This window comes from Carcharodon carcharias, chromosome 15 (assembly GCF_017639515.1).
Source record: "Carcharodon carcharias isolate sCarCar2 chromosome 15, sCarCar2.pri, whole genome shotgun sequence".
Taxonomy (NCBI): Eukaryota; Metazoa; Chordata; class Chondrichthyes; order Lamniformes; family Lamnidae; genus Carcharodon; species Carcharodon carcharias.
In genome coordinates, this window is record NC_054481.1 from 57640571 (window position 1) to 57657948 (window position 17378).

The 17378-nt window shown below is 40.9% G+C and overlaps 1 protein-coding gene across 7 annotated transcripts in view; it reads left to right on the forward strand.

Moving 5' to 3' along the window:
* e4f1 (E4F transcription factor 1) overlaps positions 1–17378 on the forward strand; it is a 33716-nt gene that overhangs the window by 2970 nt on the left and 13368 nt on the right. For 4 of the 7 annotated variants that reach the window (XR_005945261.1, XM_041205869.1, XM_041205875.1 and 1 more), the window contains exons 2-9: positions 3829–3983; positions 4688–4778; positions 5375–5592; positions 6408–6528; positions 7358–7537; positions 8658–8809; positions 12292–12501; positions 16109–16214. Coding sequence is in view for 6 of the 7 variants with exons in the window: in XM_041205869.1 (XP_041061803.1) it covers positions 3829–3983; positions 4688–4778; positions 5375–5592; positions 6408–6528; positions 7358–7537; positions 8658–8809; positions 12292–12501; positions 16109–16214 (1233 nt within the window). In the remaining variant the exon portion in view is untranslated. Of the gene's footprint in view, positions 1–1854; positions 1878–3828; positions 3984–4687; positions 4779–5374; positions 5593–6407; positions 6529–7357; positions 7538–8657; positions 8810–12291; positions 12502–16108; positions 16215–17378 lie in introns of those variants that run through there. The other 3 variants (XM_041205873.1, XM_041205874.1, XM_041205872.1) reach the window with 2 other exon arrangements.

A 17378-nucleotide genomic window follows, 5' to 3' on the forward strand; every position in this document is an offset into this window, starting at 1 on the left:
GTATTTAATTGACTGTAAAACATTTTGGAATTCCTAGAGCTGTGAAAGGTGCTGTGGAAATGCATGCCCTTTTTTGGCTTTGCATTAATTCACACAATAGTCCTGTAATGTGTCAGTCTTGGCTCAGTGGTAGTATATAACCCCTAAGCTGGACTGTTGTGCGTTTGAGCAACACTCCAGAGATTTGAGTGCGTTATCTAGGTTGACATTTTCGTGCTGCATTGTCAGATGCTGTCTTTTAGAATAGTCATTAATTCAAAGACCCCTCTGCCAGTTCTCGTCTATGTAAACAATGTAACAGCATAAATTGAAGAAGTTGGGCCAACATTTATCCCTCAATCAACAATAGCAAAATTTATCACAAATAAAAACAGAAAATGCTGGAAATACTCAGCACGTCAGGCAGCATCAGTGGAGAGAAACAGAGTTAATGTTTCAGGTTGATGACCTTTCATCAGAACCAACATTTATCTGTTGCATTTGTCTACATTATAAGACCTCAAAACAATTCAATGGCTTTGAAGCATTTAGTATGTCTGGATTCGGTGAAAAACGCTATAGAAAATTCAAGTTCTTCAAAATTAATGTATCCACGGTTTAACACGAGCAATGCCACAGGAGATTTGTAAGGGCATATATGTAAAGGTAGTTTGTGTATGAGGCACATTTGCAAAGCATGGGAACATTTCTGCACATCTGTAGAGTGTAAAACATTGAGTCTATTCTCCCATAAGCAAAGGAGACCTATATTTTCAGTCGCTAGAAGGCAGCTAACAAACAACAGCAAACATGCCAAAAGTGACCAGTCAATTCACCTTGTTGGTGGCTGCTGTCTGATTTGTTTTACTGTCCTTCAAAGATAGTTTGTCCTAAACTGAGGCATGTGCTTACTTTGTATTGCTGAACGGTGTTTTTTTCAGGTGAGTCACTGGAGCCACCCTTAAAATTTGGCAGTTTTCAGAGGGTGGTATCACATATTGGCAGCCTTCCATCATCTGTTGCCACCAGTTGCTTTGTGGTTCTAATCAAGAATTAATATTTATATCTCAGCTGACTTACACTAACTCCCTGTCTCTCAATGCCTTATAATGCATATCCTTGCTTTCAATTCTCTCTGTAGCCTCACCCCAACCTCTCTCACCCCCATTTCTACCACCCTTAAAGATCTCAGCGCTCCTAATTGTAGCCTATTTGGCATTCCCCACTTCCTGCACCCCACCATTGGTGAACTTGTCTTCAGTTGCCTAGACCCTGAGCTTTCGAATTCCCTCCCTAAACCTGTCTGTCTCTTTCTTCTTTAAAATGCTCCTTAAAATCAAGCTTTTGGTCACCTTCATATCTCCTTGTGTAACTTGGTGTCAAATTTTGTTTGTTAATTTTCCTGTGAACCGCTCCACAGATGGAAAATGTTATGTTTATGCATAATTTTTACTTATAGTGCTTTTTAATGTAACAAAATACTCCAAATTGCTTCATAGCAGTGAAGATAACGAGCCAAGATGTAGATTGATACGGATTGGAATTGTAATCAACTGAGTTTTGTGAAGTAGCTTTTGACAATGTTTTTGAAGCAAGTGACAAAGGTTACAATGGGAGGGCATGGGACAGAGTTATGAAAATGTCTAATTTCATGATTCGTATGTTTTAGAAATATAACTTTTAGCTTGGGGATTGAAGTTTTTAAAACTCAAAGGGTGTCCTGTATTTATTTAATCTGGGCAAATGCGAAGTGGGAAAACGCTGAATAATGCCGGGGGGTGGGGTGTCCTTTCTGAGTCTTGTTGGACACGATGTCTGCAGTTGTCTTCGTAAGTGGATTAAGTTATTCATGTAATTTCTCGCATCAAAGAAAGATTGGAAAGCAACTGGTAAATAAGGTAAACTCATAAAGATTCTATATACTTTTCAGAATCTATAGACTTTTCAGATCAAAGTATATGCTTTGGAAGATGAAGTTAATTAGTTGAAATCTCTATCTGGTTCATCCTGGGGTGCCAAGTCACGTGGATATAAATTGCAGGGGTGTACTATTTTGTTTTGGGTTTACCTGTGCGATTTTTCAGACAGAGTTCATGACTGGAGCAGGAACAGCTCAGAAACAGAGAGAGAAAGCTTCCAGCAGTTACAGTTCAGTCCTGGGAGCAGTTTTGAGAAGCAGGGAGAGAATTTGCCAGAAGCTCTAGATCAGTAGTAAAAGGGCTATCAAAAACCAAGGGTGTTTTCCGATTTTGGAGTCACTGAACAAGAAAGCAGTGAGGCCCATGCTTGATCTTGGGTGTCCAGAATCATAAGCTGCTTAAAGAGATGTGAAGGGTCGCCTAGCCAGATGCTAATGGAAGGACCCCAAGAAATCTCATACCCTGGAGAATGACGGGGACACTGAGGAGAATCAAAGAGAACTCCTGAGAGCTGTAGCACACCTGGCACAAATGAGAGAACCCTCAAGATCCTGTAAAGTATAGGGGAACTAATGGGTGGAAATAACAATGGAACAAGGATTGTACTGTTGAGATTTTTGGATTTAAATGTATAATGTTAAGTTAGTAGTCCTTACTTTGTTTAACCTTGTACAGTAAAGGTTTTTGTTTAAGACGTGAAACCTTGTGGCATAATTCTTTCAGTTCATAACTGGGCATTCAAATTTCTTTTTAAAAGTCAAAGGTCTCCCTTGAGATCATAAAAGAATTAGGGTGAATGTTCCAGGAAACCAGCCTAAAGTAACTCTACGTCCACTCTTTGCTGTCTCAGCAATTTTAATGTTGCACATACAGCAAATGTCACACTTCCTGTTATATCTGCTGGTCACACTTTGTTAACAGCCTCTGCTATTGCTATAAAGTAACCTCTCACTCATTTCCCTCACTCGGGAGATCTTGGAATATCCCAAAGTGCTTTATGCCCAAGTATATTTAGAAGTGTAACAGAAATAGTTGCCAGTTTATCCTAAACTCGGGTCCCCCAAGCAGTGAATGAGTGGAAGATTACATCATTTTTTGTTTTAGGTGTATCTAATTATCAAAATCGTTTGTTCCAATATGCCAGATAAAATTGTGCCTTTTAAAACTTTGCTTCCTTTATCAAAAGCACTTACAAAATGATTTACTTCAATACTTTCCACATTGAACTGCATCTGGCACCTACCTACTCCTCCTGGTTGCCCATCAATGCCCTGTAGTCTTTTACAATCTTCATAATTTGCAATGCCTCCCAATTTGCAGGCATTAGCTTATTTCAGTTTTGTTCATGAATCCCCAAGTTCAGAACATGTACATAAAATAAATAGAGTCTTACTCAACTTTTGTGAAACATCACATACGATATATTTCCAGTCCAAGACTTCATTTTACCACTATCAGTTGTTTTTTATCCCTTGACCATTTGTCCATCTAGGGGGCCACATTCCCTTAATTGTTTGTGACATTACTTTTGCCATAAGTCTCTTGTATGTTATCATGTGGATTTTCAAACATTATTTTTATATCAGCAATTTCCAATGTGTTTATCTAGTCTGCCCTTTTGTTTCTTCAAAGAATTATTTATAGGTAGTCAAAATGTTTTAGGACACAAGTGCTGACTAGTCCTGATCTAACACACAATGCAGTAAAAGCTGAAGTAAGACTAACTGGTCCTCCAGCATGTTCTGCCTGTTTAGATAATAGGTGATCTGTACCTCAGCTCCATTTACCTGCCTTTATTCTGTAACTTTTGATATCATTGTTTAACAAAAATTTATGAGTGTCTCAGTCGAATAATATTTGTTGTATTGTCTCTGGGTGGGATGGTGGGGGTGATATATTTGCTGCACTAACTCTGGGATCTTCCTTGCAGAAGAGCATGATGTTCACAAATGTGGCCGTTGTCAGACAGAGTTTTGCAACCTGGAGGCTTTCATTACCCACAAACTACAGAAAGCATGCCAGCGGATCCAGGCGCTGTCCACTGGTGACTCTGACCATCTGCATATCTACCAGGCAACTCCCAAGGTATTTGGTGCTTCCAATTTCATGTGTTGGAGGTTCATCTGTGATCAATTTCTGTACTTACTCTGCTCTTTGCTTTTGTTTTTCTTGCCCACTTCACTTTTTTTAGTTCCTTCTCTATTCATTCTTCATCTCCCTGCCTGGATCTCCATCATCTGCACCTTGCTGTTATTATTTTTTACATTACCAGTGACTACAGTTCAAAGTACTTTATTGACTGTGAAGCACTTTGTGATGTCCTGAGGTTGTGAAGAGTGCTATATAATCTTTTTTTCTTTCTCTCTTTCTCCTTTTTCCCTTTCTGGCTCTTGTTCCCTCCCTCATTCCCTCTCTATTTTTTTCTTTTTCTTTCTCTCTTGCAATTTCTCTGTCTTTCTCTGTCTCTCCTCCTCCTTCTTTTACCTACCACCCACCTCCCCATACCAAATTTAGAGGTAACCAAAAAAACAAAAAAACAGGATTTTGATTCTCTATAGATGATATGGGTGGAGATCATTTGAAAGAGACCTGGGTGGTAAGGTTTCTATTTTGGGAAGGGGTTTAGCTGGTGGAGAGAGCTCCTGTTTAAATTTGATGGGGCAGCAGAAACTCCTTTTGTTTGAATTGCCTTTCTGATGGAAGGTGAAACATTTGTGGAACTGAGGCAGGTTCCAAGTCAGCTTGGAGACCCATGTGCCTCTTAAATCTCTTTCCCTCTCTGCTTCCAGGAGTCAGTGTCCTTGGACTCGGCAATCACTCTCACGCAGTTGGTTGTGGCTTCCCTATCACAGCCCGAAGCAAACAGTAAATCGCACTCAGGTGAGGAATTCCGGGAAAGATTTACTTTATTTTTGTGAAGTTTATCACAGGTGAGAGGTTTCAGCTCTGGGATTTAGAACAATTGCCATTTCAGGCATCCAGTGCTGACACTAAGCACTCCCAGGTCAGGTATGACATGGTTCAGGTGCAGAGTTTTGTTCCCATTACGGTGTACCTTTAATGTTTCTCAATCCCAACATCAGAATAATGCTCTGGACTGTAGCTATCCTGTGCCTTTGTGAATGATTTGGCTAATTAAGTGCAGCCTTGTAATGTGGCTCACGATGCACGAGAACTGGGTTGAGACTAGCCAAGCTCATTTCACTTAGAAAAGCAGACAGAGCCCATTAGCTCAGGTGGAATTTGAACGCAGGTTCCAGATCAAATTCTCTGCCCCATGCAATTTTCTGTTTTTCAAATTTAGGATTTTATGAGGAGCTAAAACCTTGAGAAATTTGGATGATGCTGCAGCTTTAAACGCTGCAGTAACCTAAGAGTCACTGTTGTCTAGGACCTCTTTTAAGATGGGTAGCTGTGCTTGCCTTGCATCAGTGCAGTGCTGGGCTTCATCTCCTAAGTTATAATCTTGTTTCTAGTTGATGGGAGCAACAAGACATGCCAGATCTCAGAGGAACAATTGTGTGAATACCCTCAGCTACAGCAGAATGAACATCCCACCAGTGATGGAGCTGATGGCCACAGTTGTCAGAAAAGCTCGGAGGAAGAGAGTGGGGCTGAAAAGAAGAGATTTGAGATGATTCTAACTGATGAAGGGCGATTCGTGTGTCAGATCTGCGAAAAAACTTTCAAAACGGTCAGTTAAATCACCTGGACTTTGGGGACGGATTGTAATTACAGACTGTATGGTTGCAAAACTGCTAGCATGAGTAAATTGTGGGGAGTGAATGAAATGGAACTGCCCCTCTGCTAGTGTTAGGTGTGTGGACATGTAGGGTTTTAACCCAGTTTTTTCTTTCCTAATTCAGTCTCCATTTGGGTTCAGTAAACCTTTGAGACTGGTGTAAGGGAGTTGTTCTGCGCAGCACTAATGCGTCACTTAACTGTTGGCTGAGTGATAATGGCAGATTGTGTCTTGCCTTAGGAATAGTATGCTGTGCAAGGTTGGGGGTGGTTGAGGAGAAATAGATGGAAGAATTTTAAAAAATAAACAAGCAAAATGTTGTAATTCAAAAAATATATACATCCTCCATGTACAACACTTGTAAGAGCTGTTGACCTTTTGTAGCTAGGGGTGTCCCTATCCAGGGGTGTCCCAGTTTCTTGTGAGCCCTGAGCAGCTTGGATGCCTTGAAAAGTGGGGTGTGCAAAAGTTACAGTTGTGGAACCACACCCCCACCCCCCTTTCCTATTTGGAGGCACAATACTGTCCATTAATAAAGAACTGATTAGTAACTCATTGACGTGCTAAATGGAGTTAATTGCTACAGTGCCAGAAATATCAGCTCAGAGATTCAAGATATCCTGATAATTTGACATGATTGCAAGAAATGCCTCTAGAAAGATGTGTGTATGTGTGTGTGTGTGTGTGTTTGTTTGTGTGTGTACAACAGTAACTTGAATCTGCCAGTCCTGCACCTGTTTTCAGAGGGTCTGATGCTGTACTTGCAGGCTGTCATCCTAAAGGCTCACATGGTTACCCATAGTGACAAGAAGGCTTTCAAATGCAAGATTTGTGGGATGGCATTTAGAACAAAGGGATCTTTAGTTCGACACAACCGACGGCACACAGGTGAGAAAAACCAGGCAAGGCGACCAGGTCTGGTTGTAACACAGTTTATGTTTCAGTGAGCAGTGAGTGCTTTCTTAGCTTCTGTCTTTCTTCCTCCATTCAGATATTAGGCATTTTTAAAGCCTCTGTTTCGCTGGCTGCCTTTGGCACTTTTCTCTGTGTCCACTCTGTTCCTTGTTGAGGCCATCTGTGATCTGAGTGATCCTATAATCCCCTCATTTCCCCCCAGTGGGCACTGGGGCATCCGACATTTCACATCTTTCACAAATTGAAGAGCTCCCAATGCTGCTGACTGCCTTTCTTTGATTTCAATCAAGCTCCCTGACAGTGTGAGGCTCAGTATCTCCTTCCAGGCAGATTTACCCCAATTGTTACTTTGTGCTTCCCTTTCCCCACTCTCTGTTGCTTTTCACCTGTGTACTTTTGCACACACCCTGTTGATAAAGGCAAATTCCTCAGTGTAATTCTAACCCTATGTCTATTTTAAGGAAAACTTTATAATTACTTAATTATAGCACAGAAACAGGCCAATTGGTCCATCTGGTTTGTGCTAGTGTTTATGCTCCACACATGTCATAAGTCTGGAATAATCTCATTCAGATTTCCAGTGAATTCCGAGGTGGTGTCCCCTTTGTAAAAGTGAGTTTTATTTGATCAATCTATCTGTTGATTAGTCCTTAAAAATGTTTCATTGTTCAGCAGCTCAGTATTGGTATAAAATCACTGATCTCTCAGGAGGGGCTGTAAAGGTCCAGCATACTTGACCTGTGTTGGAAGGTTTGTCAGAGTTTAGACTGGAGGTCTAACAACTGTCACGGTGTCTCCTCAGATGAGCGGCCTTACAAATGCCGAATGTGTGGAATGAGTTTCCGAGAATCTGGAGCCCTCACTCGCCATATGAAGGCCATCACTCCTTGTACAGAGAAAGTAAAGTTCCAGCAAATGAAACTTGTTTCGACACCATACCAGGAGGAGCCTGAGCCAGTGAATAAACCTGAGATTCAGGAAGGTACTACACTGACCACATGTTCTGCAACATGTTGATCCATTAGAAACTCTGGTCATGCTTAACATGTTGGATTGAGGTGGTTTTAAATGTGGATTGTAGCAGATTAAGACTCAGACTAATCATAGAAGCAGGCTCATGTCAGTTCCTAATTACAAAGGCTATAGGAGGGTTTGTTCTTATCTTAAGGGAGCGAAGTACAAAGGGAAGTTCTTTATTCAAATAGTCATTCAGAGCTCTGATTAGACCCCCAATGGAGAATATAGTTCAGTTCTGGGAAAAGGTATAGAGTCCTTGGAGACGGTTCAGAGTAAATTACCAGAATGTAACTGTGGCTGAAAGGATTAAATTTGAGGACAGTGTACAGACTAGACTTGTATCCCTTTGAGTAGAGAAGATTAAGGAGTGATCTAAATTGAGGTTTTAAAATGATTAAAGGAAATTGTAGGGTAGAAAGAGAAACTAGGAATCTAAAATAAGGGGGCATAACTGATTCTGATGATATCAGAATGGACTTCTTCACACAAAGGGTAGTGGAAACCTGAGTTTTCTCTTCCAAAATGTTGTGGATGTTGTTGGGTGATCGAATTGAATGGCAGAATAGGCTCAAATGGTTGAATGACCTCCTGCTGTTCCTATGTTCCTTCTTATATTCCAGCCTGAGCAATGCCAAGCAGAGTTCAAATGTCCTCAAAAAAGGGAGGGAAAGAATGAGGTAGTCTGTTGAGACATCTTGGTTGAACGTGCGAAATGGCCACCTTCTTCAGCTGTGGTCAAGCAGTTGAAGGAAAAGTTGATTAAAAATACAAAAATAACAGGCAAATTTACCAAGGTGCCCCTTAAAATGGTTAGACAGCATATATATGGAGTTGGTTAATATTGTATTAGAAACTCACTCTTGTTGTCTGGAGGAGAGAGAGAGATTATTGGTGGTCCTGTGTTCTCTGCCACAGGTGTCCAGAGCCCCTTTACATCACCAGCCATTGCTATGTGTTTATTGTATTGAGCCAAATGCTATGGTGAGCCTTGTATTTGGTAAAAGCAGCTGAGAGTTCAAGTGATGTAACACTCAGCAAGTGTTTTCTCACTTCCTGCTCCCCGATCCTTATTTTTTAACTTCCAGTAAACAAACAGATTGAAGAACTGGCAACACCGAATTCCCCAGAAACGACAGCAATGATCAATGTGCTGACGAATTCTGAAGGAAATATCGAGGAAGTGCAGGTCCATAATGTGAGCCACGATCTGGATCCTGAGGTTGAACAAAAACCAGAGGTAAACCTTACCAACACGCTCTGATATCTTCTGTTTAAAATGTCATCCCCTTTCATGTTAAATAAAGAAGGAGATAATACAGAAAGAAACTTATCATTTGTACAAGATATGATTTATCTCCATTATTAAGTGGAACCTTACAATTTTATAATTCCGTTCACCTACAGGCAATGGCATGATGACCATCACTGACTTCCCCCACTATCAACATCCTGGGGGTTACCTTTGACCAGAAACTGGACTAGCCATATAAATACTGTGACTACAAGAGCAGATCAGAGGCTAGCAATCCTGTTGCGAGTAACTCACCTCCTGATTCCCTAAAAGTCAGGAGTGTGATGGAATAATCTCTACTTGCCTGGATGGGTGCAGCTCCAGCAACTCTCAAGAAGGTTGGCACCATCCAGGACAAAGCAGCCCGCTTGATTGGCACCGCATCTACAAACTTTCACTCCGTCCACCACCAACGCACAGTAGCAGCAGTGTGTACCATCTACAAGATGCACTGCAACAATTCACCAAGGCTCCTTAGACAGCACCTTCCACACCCACAACCACTACCATCTAGAAGGAAAAGGACAGCAGACACCTTGCACGTGGGAACACCTGCAAGTTCCCCTTCAAGCCACTCACCATCCTAACTTGCAAATAAATCACCATTCCTTTACTGTCACTGGGTCAAAATCTTGGAACTCCCTTCCTAACAGCACTCTAGGTGTACCTACACCACATGGACTGCAGCGGTTCAAGAAGGCAGATCACACCACCTTCTCAAGGGCAATTAGCAATGGGCAATAAATGCTGGCCTAGCCAGCGACACCAACATCCCATAAATGAATTTTTAAAAATCCCTTGAACAGGATTATAACATTTGCCATTCTTCAATCCTTTGGGCCAATTCCCATTTCCAAAGAATGTTAGAAAATTTTGGTTAGTGCTTCTGTTATCTCCCTGCCAAACTCCTTCAGTATTTAGGACTTACACTGATTGACTTTTTGTTTTTGCTCCCAGTAATTTTTGAAAGCTGTTTCCTTTTGGATATTTACATTAGTTACTGTTCCTCATCAGATAGCTCTCCCTGTCTTTCACCTTCATCCGTTGAAAACTGAAGCAAAATACTTAATAACAGCTTCATTATTTCTTGGGTGGAACTCTCACCTCTGAGTTGAAGGCTGTGAGTTCAATTTCTACCCGAGAACCTTGAACACAAAATTCTAAGCTGGCACTCCAGTGCAGTACTGAGGAAGTGCACTATTTCAAAAAAGGACAAGGAAGTTCCTCCGGGGTGTGTACGGGAATCTGTATTGTTGGGTTTGTGGGTTTTCAGGGTAGAGGTTGAGGACCAAAACTCCCTTCATGACTAGGGCTCTGGCGCAAGTGCAGAGTGGAGTGAGGGCCGACAGTGAGAGCATCTCCTGTTATCGGTGCTGCTGGGGCTTGTTGCCTTGGAGATGAGGGCTGACACTGACACATGCACAAGTACAATCCGCTTGGAGACGGTGCGAAAACCGAATTTTGGGACTAGGGTTTTACAGCACAGAAACAAGCTCGTGTTGGACGTCAGGAACAGACGGTGGGGACAGTCAGCTCCATGCATCTGAAGTGCTGCCGTTTGTTCTGTGCTGCTGAAGGGGCTGGGGCTTAGGGAAGCCCAGGAACACCATTTGCTCAGTGTGAGAGAGCCGATTTGAGAGAGATCTGGAATGGCGTGCCTTTTGGGTGAGCATTGTGCCTGTGAAACTTGGGTGGAGTAGAGCTACTGTCAGACGAGCTCTTTGAAGGAGAAAAACTGAAATTTCTCATGAGGAAGACAGAGTTTTAAAGAATTTTTGTGACTCTTAGTGATGACTGATGTATGGGAGGTTGCTGAGAAACTCATGGGACCTGTCTTGGTTGGGTCCGCCATTTAATGTGCAGTTTGTAGTGTGTTGGACCACAGTTTGCCTGTTAATTCTATATGTTAGAGTATAAGACAGTTAGTATTGACTGTTTACTTTGCTGACTTTTACATAGTAAAATTTCTACTGTTTGTTTGAAACTGTGGAATCATATGGCTTTATTCTCTTAGTAACTGGAATTGCTAATTTTGTCTATTTTCAAACAAAAATTACTGGTCCCTAACTGGATCGTAACAGATGTCACAGCTCATACTTATTCATCACAAACATCAAAAAAATATATAATCAGGTTATTATCATATTGCTGTTGTGGGAGCTTGTGTGTAAATTCGCTTTTTTCAATTCATTCATGGGATGTTAGTACTGCTGGCAAGGTCAGCATTTATTGCCCATCCCTAATTGCCCTTGAGTAGGTGATGTGAGCCACTTGTTTTGAAGCACTGCAGTTTTTGTGGTGAAGGTACTTGCGCAATGCTGTTGGGGAGTTTTAGGATATTGACCCAGAGATAATGAAGGACTAATGATATATTTCCAAGTCAGGATAATGTGTGACTTGGAGAGATCCTTGGAGATGGTGACATTCCCACGTGCTTGCTGCCCTTGTTTTATAGATGTTTTTTAGGGGTTGAGGACTTGGAAGCTGTCGAAGGAGATATGGTGAGTCGCTGCTGCGGATCTTGTAGATGGTGCACACTGCAGACATGGTGCGCCAGTGGTGGAGGGAGTGAATGTTTAAGGTGTGTAAACTGCCATTTTTCTTTTGTTGCAATAGTGGCTACATATCAAAAATATTTTCTTGGCCGTAAAGTACTTTGGGGTATCGTGAGGTTATGAATGGTGCTATGTAAGTTAAAAAAACAAAAAGTACAAAATGATCCCTTTCTTTTTAAACGAACTCTTTATTCGTTATATGCATACACCTTGAGAACTATTGGCTGCCCTGACTCTCTTGAATTGGGTGTCACCCTTCAAATGTCTCCTTTCAAGGCTGAAAAGTCTAGTCTGACCCCGGCCACCAGTCTCATGCTTCATCCCTATACTGTCACCAATGCTCAAATATCTTCCTCATGTCTCATCACCCAGAAATGGATAAAGTGTTCAAAGTGCAGTTTGACTGTGGCTTATTCTGATCTTATGTTCTACCATTCTGCCTATCTCATTCAACATTCTGTTTTATTTTGACAAAAGGATATTCAAAGTAAATGTGGAATATTACTTGAAATTAAATTGTGTGGTAGGACAAAGGTTCAGATTAGTATAAGTAGAGCTGATAACAGGAACGGGCTTCCGGATAGAGCAGGGGAACTGAAAGTGCTGGAATTATTGAAGGAACAATTAGATGTTCTAATGATGGATTGTGGAGTCTATTTGGATGGTTGAACAGACTAAGATGGGCCAAATGGCCTTCCTCATCCACAATCATCTTTTAATCTTGGAAGTATTGATCAGTCCCATTTAGGGAAATCTGTGTATATGTGAGGCATGATTCTAAAGCTGTGTTATAGAAGAATACTTTTACCCAAAGGATGTGTACTTATTGAATTATTGAAGAGATGATGATCAATATTTTTCTTTATTCTACAGTCACCTGCTTCCACTGTGCTGCCTCCAGAGGGGGAGACTGGCAATGAGAACCTGATCTGTCAGGCCATGAGGAATTCTGGGATTGTCATAGAAACTGTAACAATTGGAGATTCTGAGAAATCCGCAGAAGATTCTCCATTGACTGTCGAGGGAGGCATTGAGGAGGATGTCATAGAGGACGATTGCATTGAGATGGAGGAAGATGATATGGTACCTCTAGTGCACTATTTTACCCAATGTTGATTCAAGCATAACATGAGATGTGGACTCTCCAATCTGTGGAATCTGTTTTTAGTTGAACACAACTATTTTCAGCAAAACAGATCCAATTGAAAATACCACACGCTGGAAGAATCATTCAGACCGTAGACACATTTCTTTCATTTCCATAGTTTCCTTTTGCATCTGCTGCTTCTTTTTGTGATTTCAGAAACACTTCTCTGAAAAATATCACCCTGCAGAAATTTGGCTCTTATGTCGATTGATCTACTTTTCCATGAATATATGGCTAAAATAGCTAAAATGACTTTCAAGATTATTTTTCCATTTGTGAGTGAGTCCACTCTAACATCTGTATCACTGTCACTCTTCAAATCCCCTAGTAATCAGACTCCCTTTGACCTTATGCCCCATTTGCAAGGACATTTTCAGTACAAATCCAACTGTGTGACAAAGCTGATTGTCCTTTATCTAGTACCTCAGAATAATACTTCAAACTCCCTCCAAATATCTAATTTGCTTTGTTTTGCCTATTTTATTAGTTTATCCTCAAATTTATTGGCAGCCACCAAAACTTGACAGCCGCAAGGATTCCTGCTTCTTGTTCTGTTCTGAAAATGTTCTATGGCCTTTATTGTATTGCCTAATCTATTCAAGCACAGCATCTACTTACACTTTTATCTTGTCAGGTCTATTCTCGTGAGATCTCCCTCTTGCGCTATCAGAGGATGTTTCTCCAGTATGTGATTGTTTTCTGACACGAATCACTTCCGGACACACTATCAGTACTTGCAATATATTTTCATACTCCACTCTTTCATCCCATTCTGCTAGCCCATGGATCTCACTTCTTGGCCATCATTATTCAACCAACATTTAAACTTACCTGTACATTTTCCTGCATGTCCTACAATTGCCACATCCCTGCATTCACAAGACCCCTCTGGAATATTTATCACCCAAGTACCCACTCTAGGCAATTCGCATTTGGATTTTTAGCTTTTTCCTGTGTCATGATCACTCTCATTTATCACGGCAATCCCTCTTGTCGAGGATGATTCTTCCTTGCAGAAGACTGGGTGGAAGTGAGTTGTTAGTGTTGACTGTGGTTTCACTGATGGCTTATGAGCTTTGGAGGCTCTTCCACAGTGCAGGCATTGGTTATTGGTCAGCAGAACTAGTGGCAGATTTTTGGTTTAAGCAGCTCCCCTTTCTGTCTCTCTCTTGCCATTTTCTTTTAATGGCTACTCTTGTTGATTGGACAGCCTTGACACCATTTTTAATAATGAATAGTTATTTTGGTCACAATTGGGCATCTCCTTCCCATGTGTTGATATTAGTAGATCAGACCTTTATGGAGGCTTTGAGATTGTTTTCAAAACATTTCTTTTGGCTCTCATGTGAGCAGGTTCCCTGGTGTAGCTCTGAATAGAGCACCTGTTTGGGCAGTCTTGAGTCAGACATTCTGTCAGCATGTCCCATCCATCTCAGCTGATGTGAGATTATCATGGCCTCTATACTTGGTATATCTGTGTCTTGGAGGGTGTTCATGTTTTTTTCTTCGTTGTTCTCCTTGCAATCCAGCAATTTAAAATCCAAAAATCCCCAAATTGAATTTCATCATTCTTTTATGCAATCTGTTAAAGTTAGATTCTTCCATGGAATGACCATCTGTTTTCTGAAATCTTATCAAAGTCTTACCACACCTCAGACATTTAACATGTCATCTTCCTTGTAGATTTTATCCAAGAACTCTAGAAGGTCTAAACCTTTATCGCTTTCCAACTGATTGGCATTCACACTTCACTTTTAATTTTACTTCTTGTAGGAATCAACATTGCCAAGGTCATACTTTGTTTCCTTTTGAGAGGGCCTAATCAGTGTTCACATGACCATTTCATTCTTCCACAGTTCATATGGTTCAGACTTCAGTAACATTGGAGGGTAATCATACCCCGACAATTTGCAATTACTTTCTCCTGTTTTCCAGAATGGCCACTGTATTTTCTGTCTGAAAAATCTTTTCTTAGTTTCAAACTTTCACCTTTAGGCAACCATCCTCTAATACCATGTTATAATCCAGAAAGCCATTTGGCGAAGGATAAAATTGAATCCAATCTGTACACACTTTTATAAGCATTTATTTACAGTTACAGTTACAAACATACACCTCCTAACCCAACAACCATAGTTTCAGTCTGTATCTATTTATAGGGCACACCTGAATCCCCATTTAATGTCTAGCATTTGCATACAATTAAGCACAATTAATATAAATAACAATTCCCTCTGTGTTAACTTCCAGCCTTCAAACAACAGTATCAATCAGAGACTAATTGATGAATGATCTTGTTGGGTGTTTGTGGGATCTTGACTTCTGTTTTTGCCTTCTTATCAACAGAGATGACACTTCAAGTCTAATTAATGGGCAATGAATGAAATGTTTTAGGGTATCATAAGGATTGGAAAGGTTTGATATAAATCCTAACTTTTCTTTTTAATTATTAATCTTTTACATTTCGATGGTATTTCCATTTCCCTCATCTTTCTTCATTCTCATGAAAGTTCATTGCACAAGAGAAGATCTCACACCTTGGCTGAAGTGTACATTGTCTAAGGTGTACTGCAGCATCTCACCAAGGCTTCATCTGCAGCTCCTTTCAAACCCACAGCCTTCACCACCAAAATGACAAGGGCAACATGTGCTTGGGAACATCACCACCTCCAAGTCACACATCATCCTGACGTGTGCTGTGTCAAGATCCTGGAACCCCACACCCCCCTCATCCCTATCCTCTAACTGCCAACTTAACAGCACTGTGTGAGCATCTTCACCACTTGGATTGCAGCGGTTCAAGAAGACTCACTGCCACCTTCTCCAGAGACAACTAGAGATGGCTAATAAATGTTGGCCACGTCAGCAACACCCACATCTGGAGAATAAATAATGAGTGATAATTCAAATGTTTATTTGCTTTGCTATGACAAGATACAATGATGTTTGACTCAAAAAATCTCTCTGGCAAAGCATGTCAAACTTCAAATAAGCTTGTGCATAAGGAAATTTGCCTAGTCCTCCTCCTCCTCCTCATTCCCTAATAATTTTAAATGATCTCATAACTCACTTCCTGACCAATAGAAATAGTTTTTCTCTATTCGCTGCATCTAAGCCATTCAGGACTTTAAAAAATATTTAAATTTCCTCTTAGCCTTGTGTACTGAAGTGGAACTAGTCCCAGTTTCTCATGTCAGTCCTAATTATATTCTCTGATCCCTGATATCAGCCTTGTGCCACACAGGGAAATCTGTCTCCTTCCAGATCTTGAACATGAGTTTTGAGCAGGAAGCTCAGTGGGGGATCCATATTTCACTCTGATCACCTGCCTTGAATGTCTCTGAATCAGTAAGACTTTCTTTCTCATGTCTATGTGTTTTAATCTGATCGTAGATCCTGGGGCTGGGGAAGTCCCCTGCCAAGTTCCTTCTAAGCCTAGCACCTTCCCCAAGGATTGGGCTGTGCAGAAGGATCTGATGGTTTAGTACTTTTTCTGGCACTTTCCATTTAAATGTGTATTGCACTTTTTTATTATATAAATAGATAAACTCAAAAAGCGAGAGCAGCTACAATGGCTTCCAGTGCCCTCACTGCAGTCGAGTGTTCCGAGGGTCCAGCTACCTACGTCTGCACATTAAAGCACATTTAGGTAAGTGCACCCGGCACATGAGCCACACACTTGTGTTATTGCCTCATGTGCTCAAATATTTATTGAGTGTGATGAGAGTTATAGTTTCTTCTTCACTTCAACAACAACTTGCATTTATATAGTACCTTCGCAATAGTAAAATGTCCCAATTGCTTCACAGGATCAATTAGCAGACAAAGTTTGACATCGAGTCACATTACAAGGATATTAGGACAGTTTGATCAAAGAAGTAGGTTTTAAGAAGCATCTTTAAAGAGGAGTGCACTGATACGGAGTGGAATTACTGCAAGTTTGGTGAGAAGGGAGTGAAATTTTAAATTTTAAGGGCTAATCTTTTACAAAATCTAGTACACCTTGCTTGCAATTTAGCATTTGACTTAAATTTACTGTTTTTAAGTTTTAAGTTTCTTAGAGGCTTGGGCAGGGCTAATCAAGCAAATCAAGCCCTCTGCTGCAGAGTAGGTGAGATCAGCAAACGAAGGACCTGGCCTAATCTGGTTCTGTAACTGCCAGATTCATCTGAATCTCAGTAATATAAATAAGAGAGGTTAGGTGCCCCGTCACGGAGTGCATTGGTACAGACTGGAATCACTGCAAGTTTGGTGAGGAGGGGAGGGTGGTGCTTTCTCTTTTCCTTTATCTTTCTCAGCCTGCTGGAGACCAGGAATTGAAAAGCTGAACGGGAGGGTCTTCAGTAGTTGAAAATGAGAAAAACACATTATTTTTAAAAGAAGAAGCTACTTAGATTTCAGTAAGAAACACAAGCAATAGGGAAGTAAAGTTAAGTCAAGGCCAGTTAAAATAAAATAGTATAAGCAAAACAAAGTAAAGTTAACATAAGGGAAGTAAGTTGAAGTCACGGCAGGACAGAAATAAAAATACCTGGAAAAACTCAGCAGGTTTGGCAGCATCTGCGGAGAGAAACACAGTTAATGTTTCGAGTCCATATGACTCTGAAGAGTCTTAATGACTTGAAACGTTAACTGTGTTCCTCTCCGCAGATGCTGCCAGACATGCTGAGCTTTTCCAGGTATTTTTATTTTTGTTTTGGATTTCCAGCATCCGCAGTTTTTTGCTTTTATCATGGCAGGACAGCTCAGTTGTATGGAATGCGTGTCCCATAACATGTGGGAAGTCCTAGATGCTGCTGCTGTCCTAGACGAC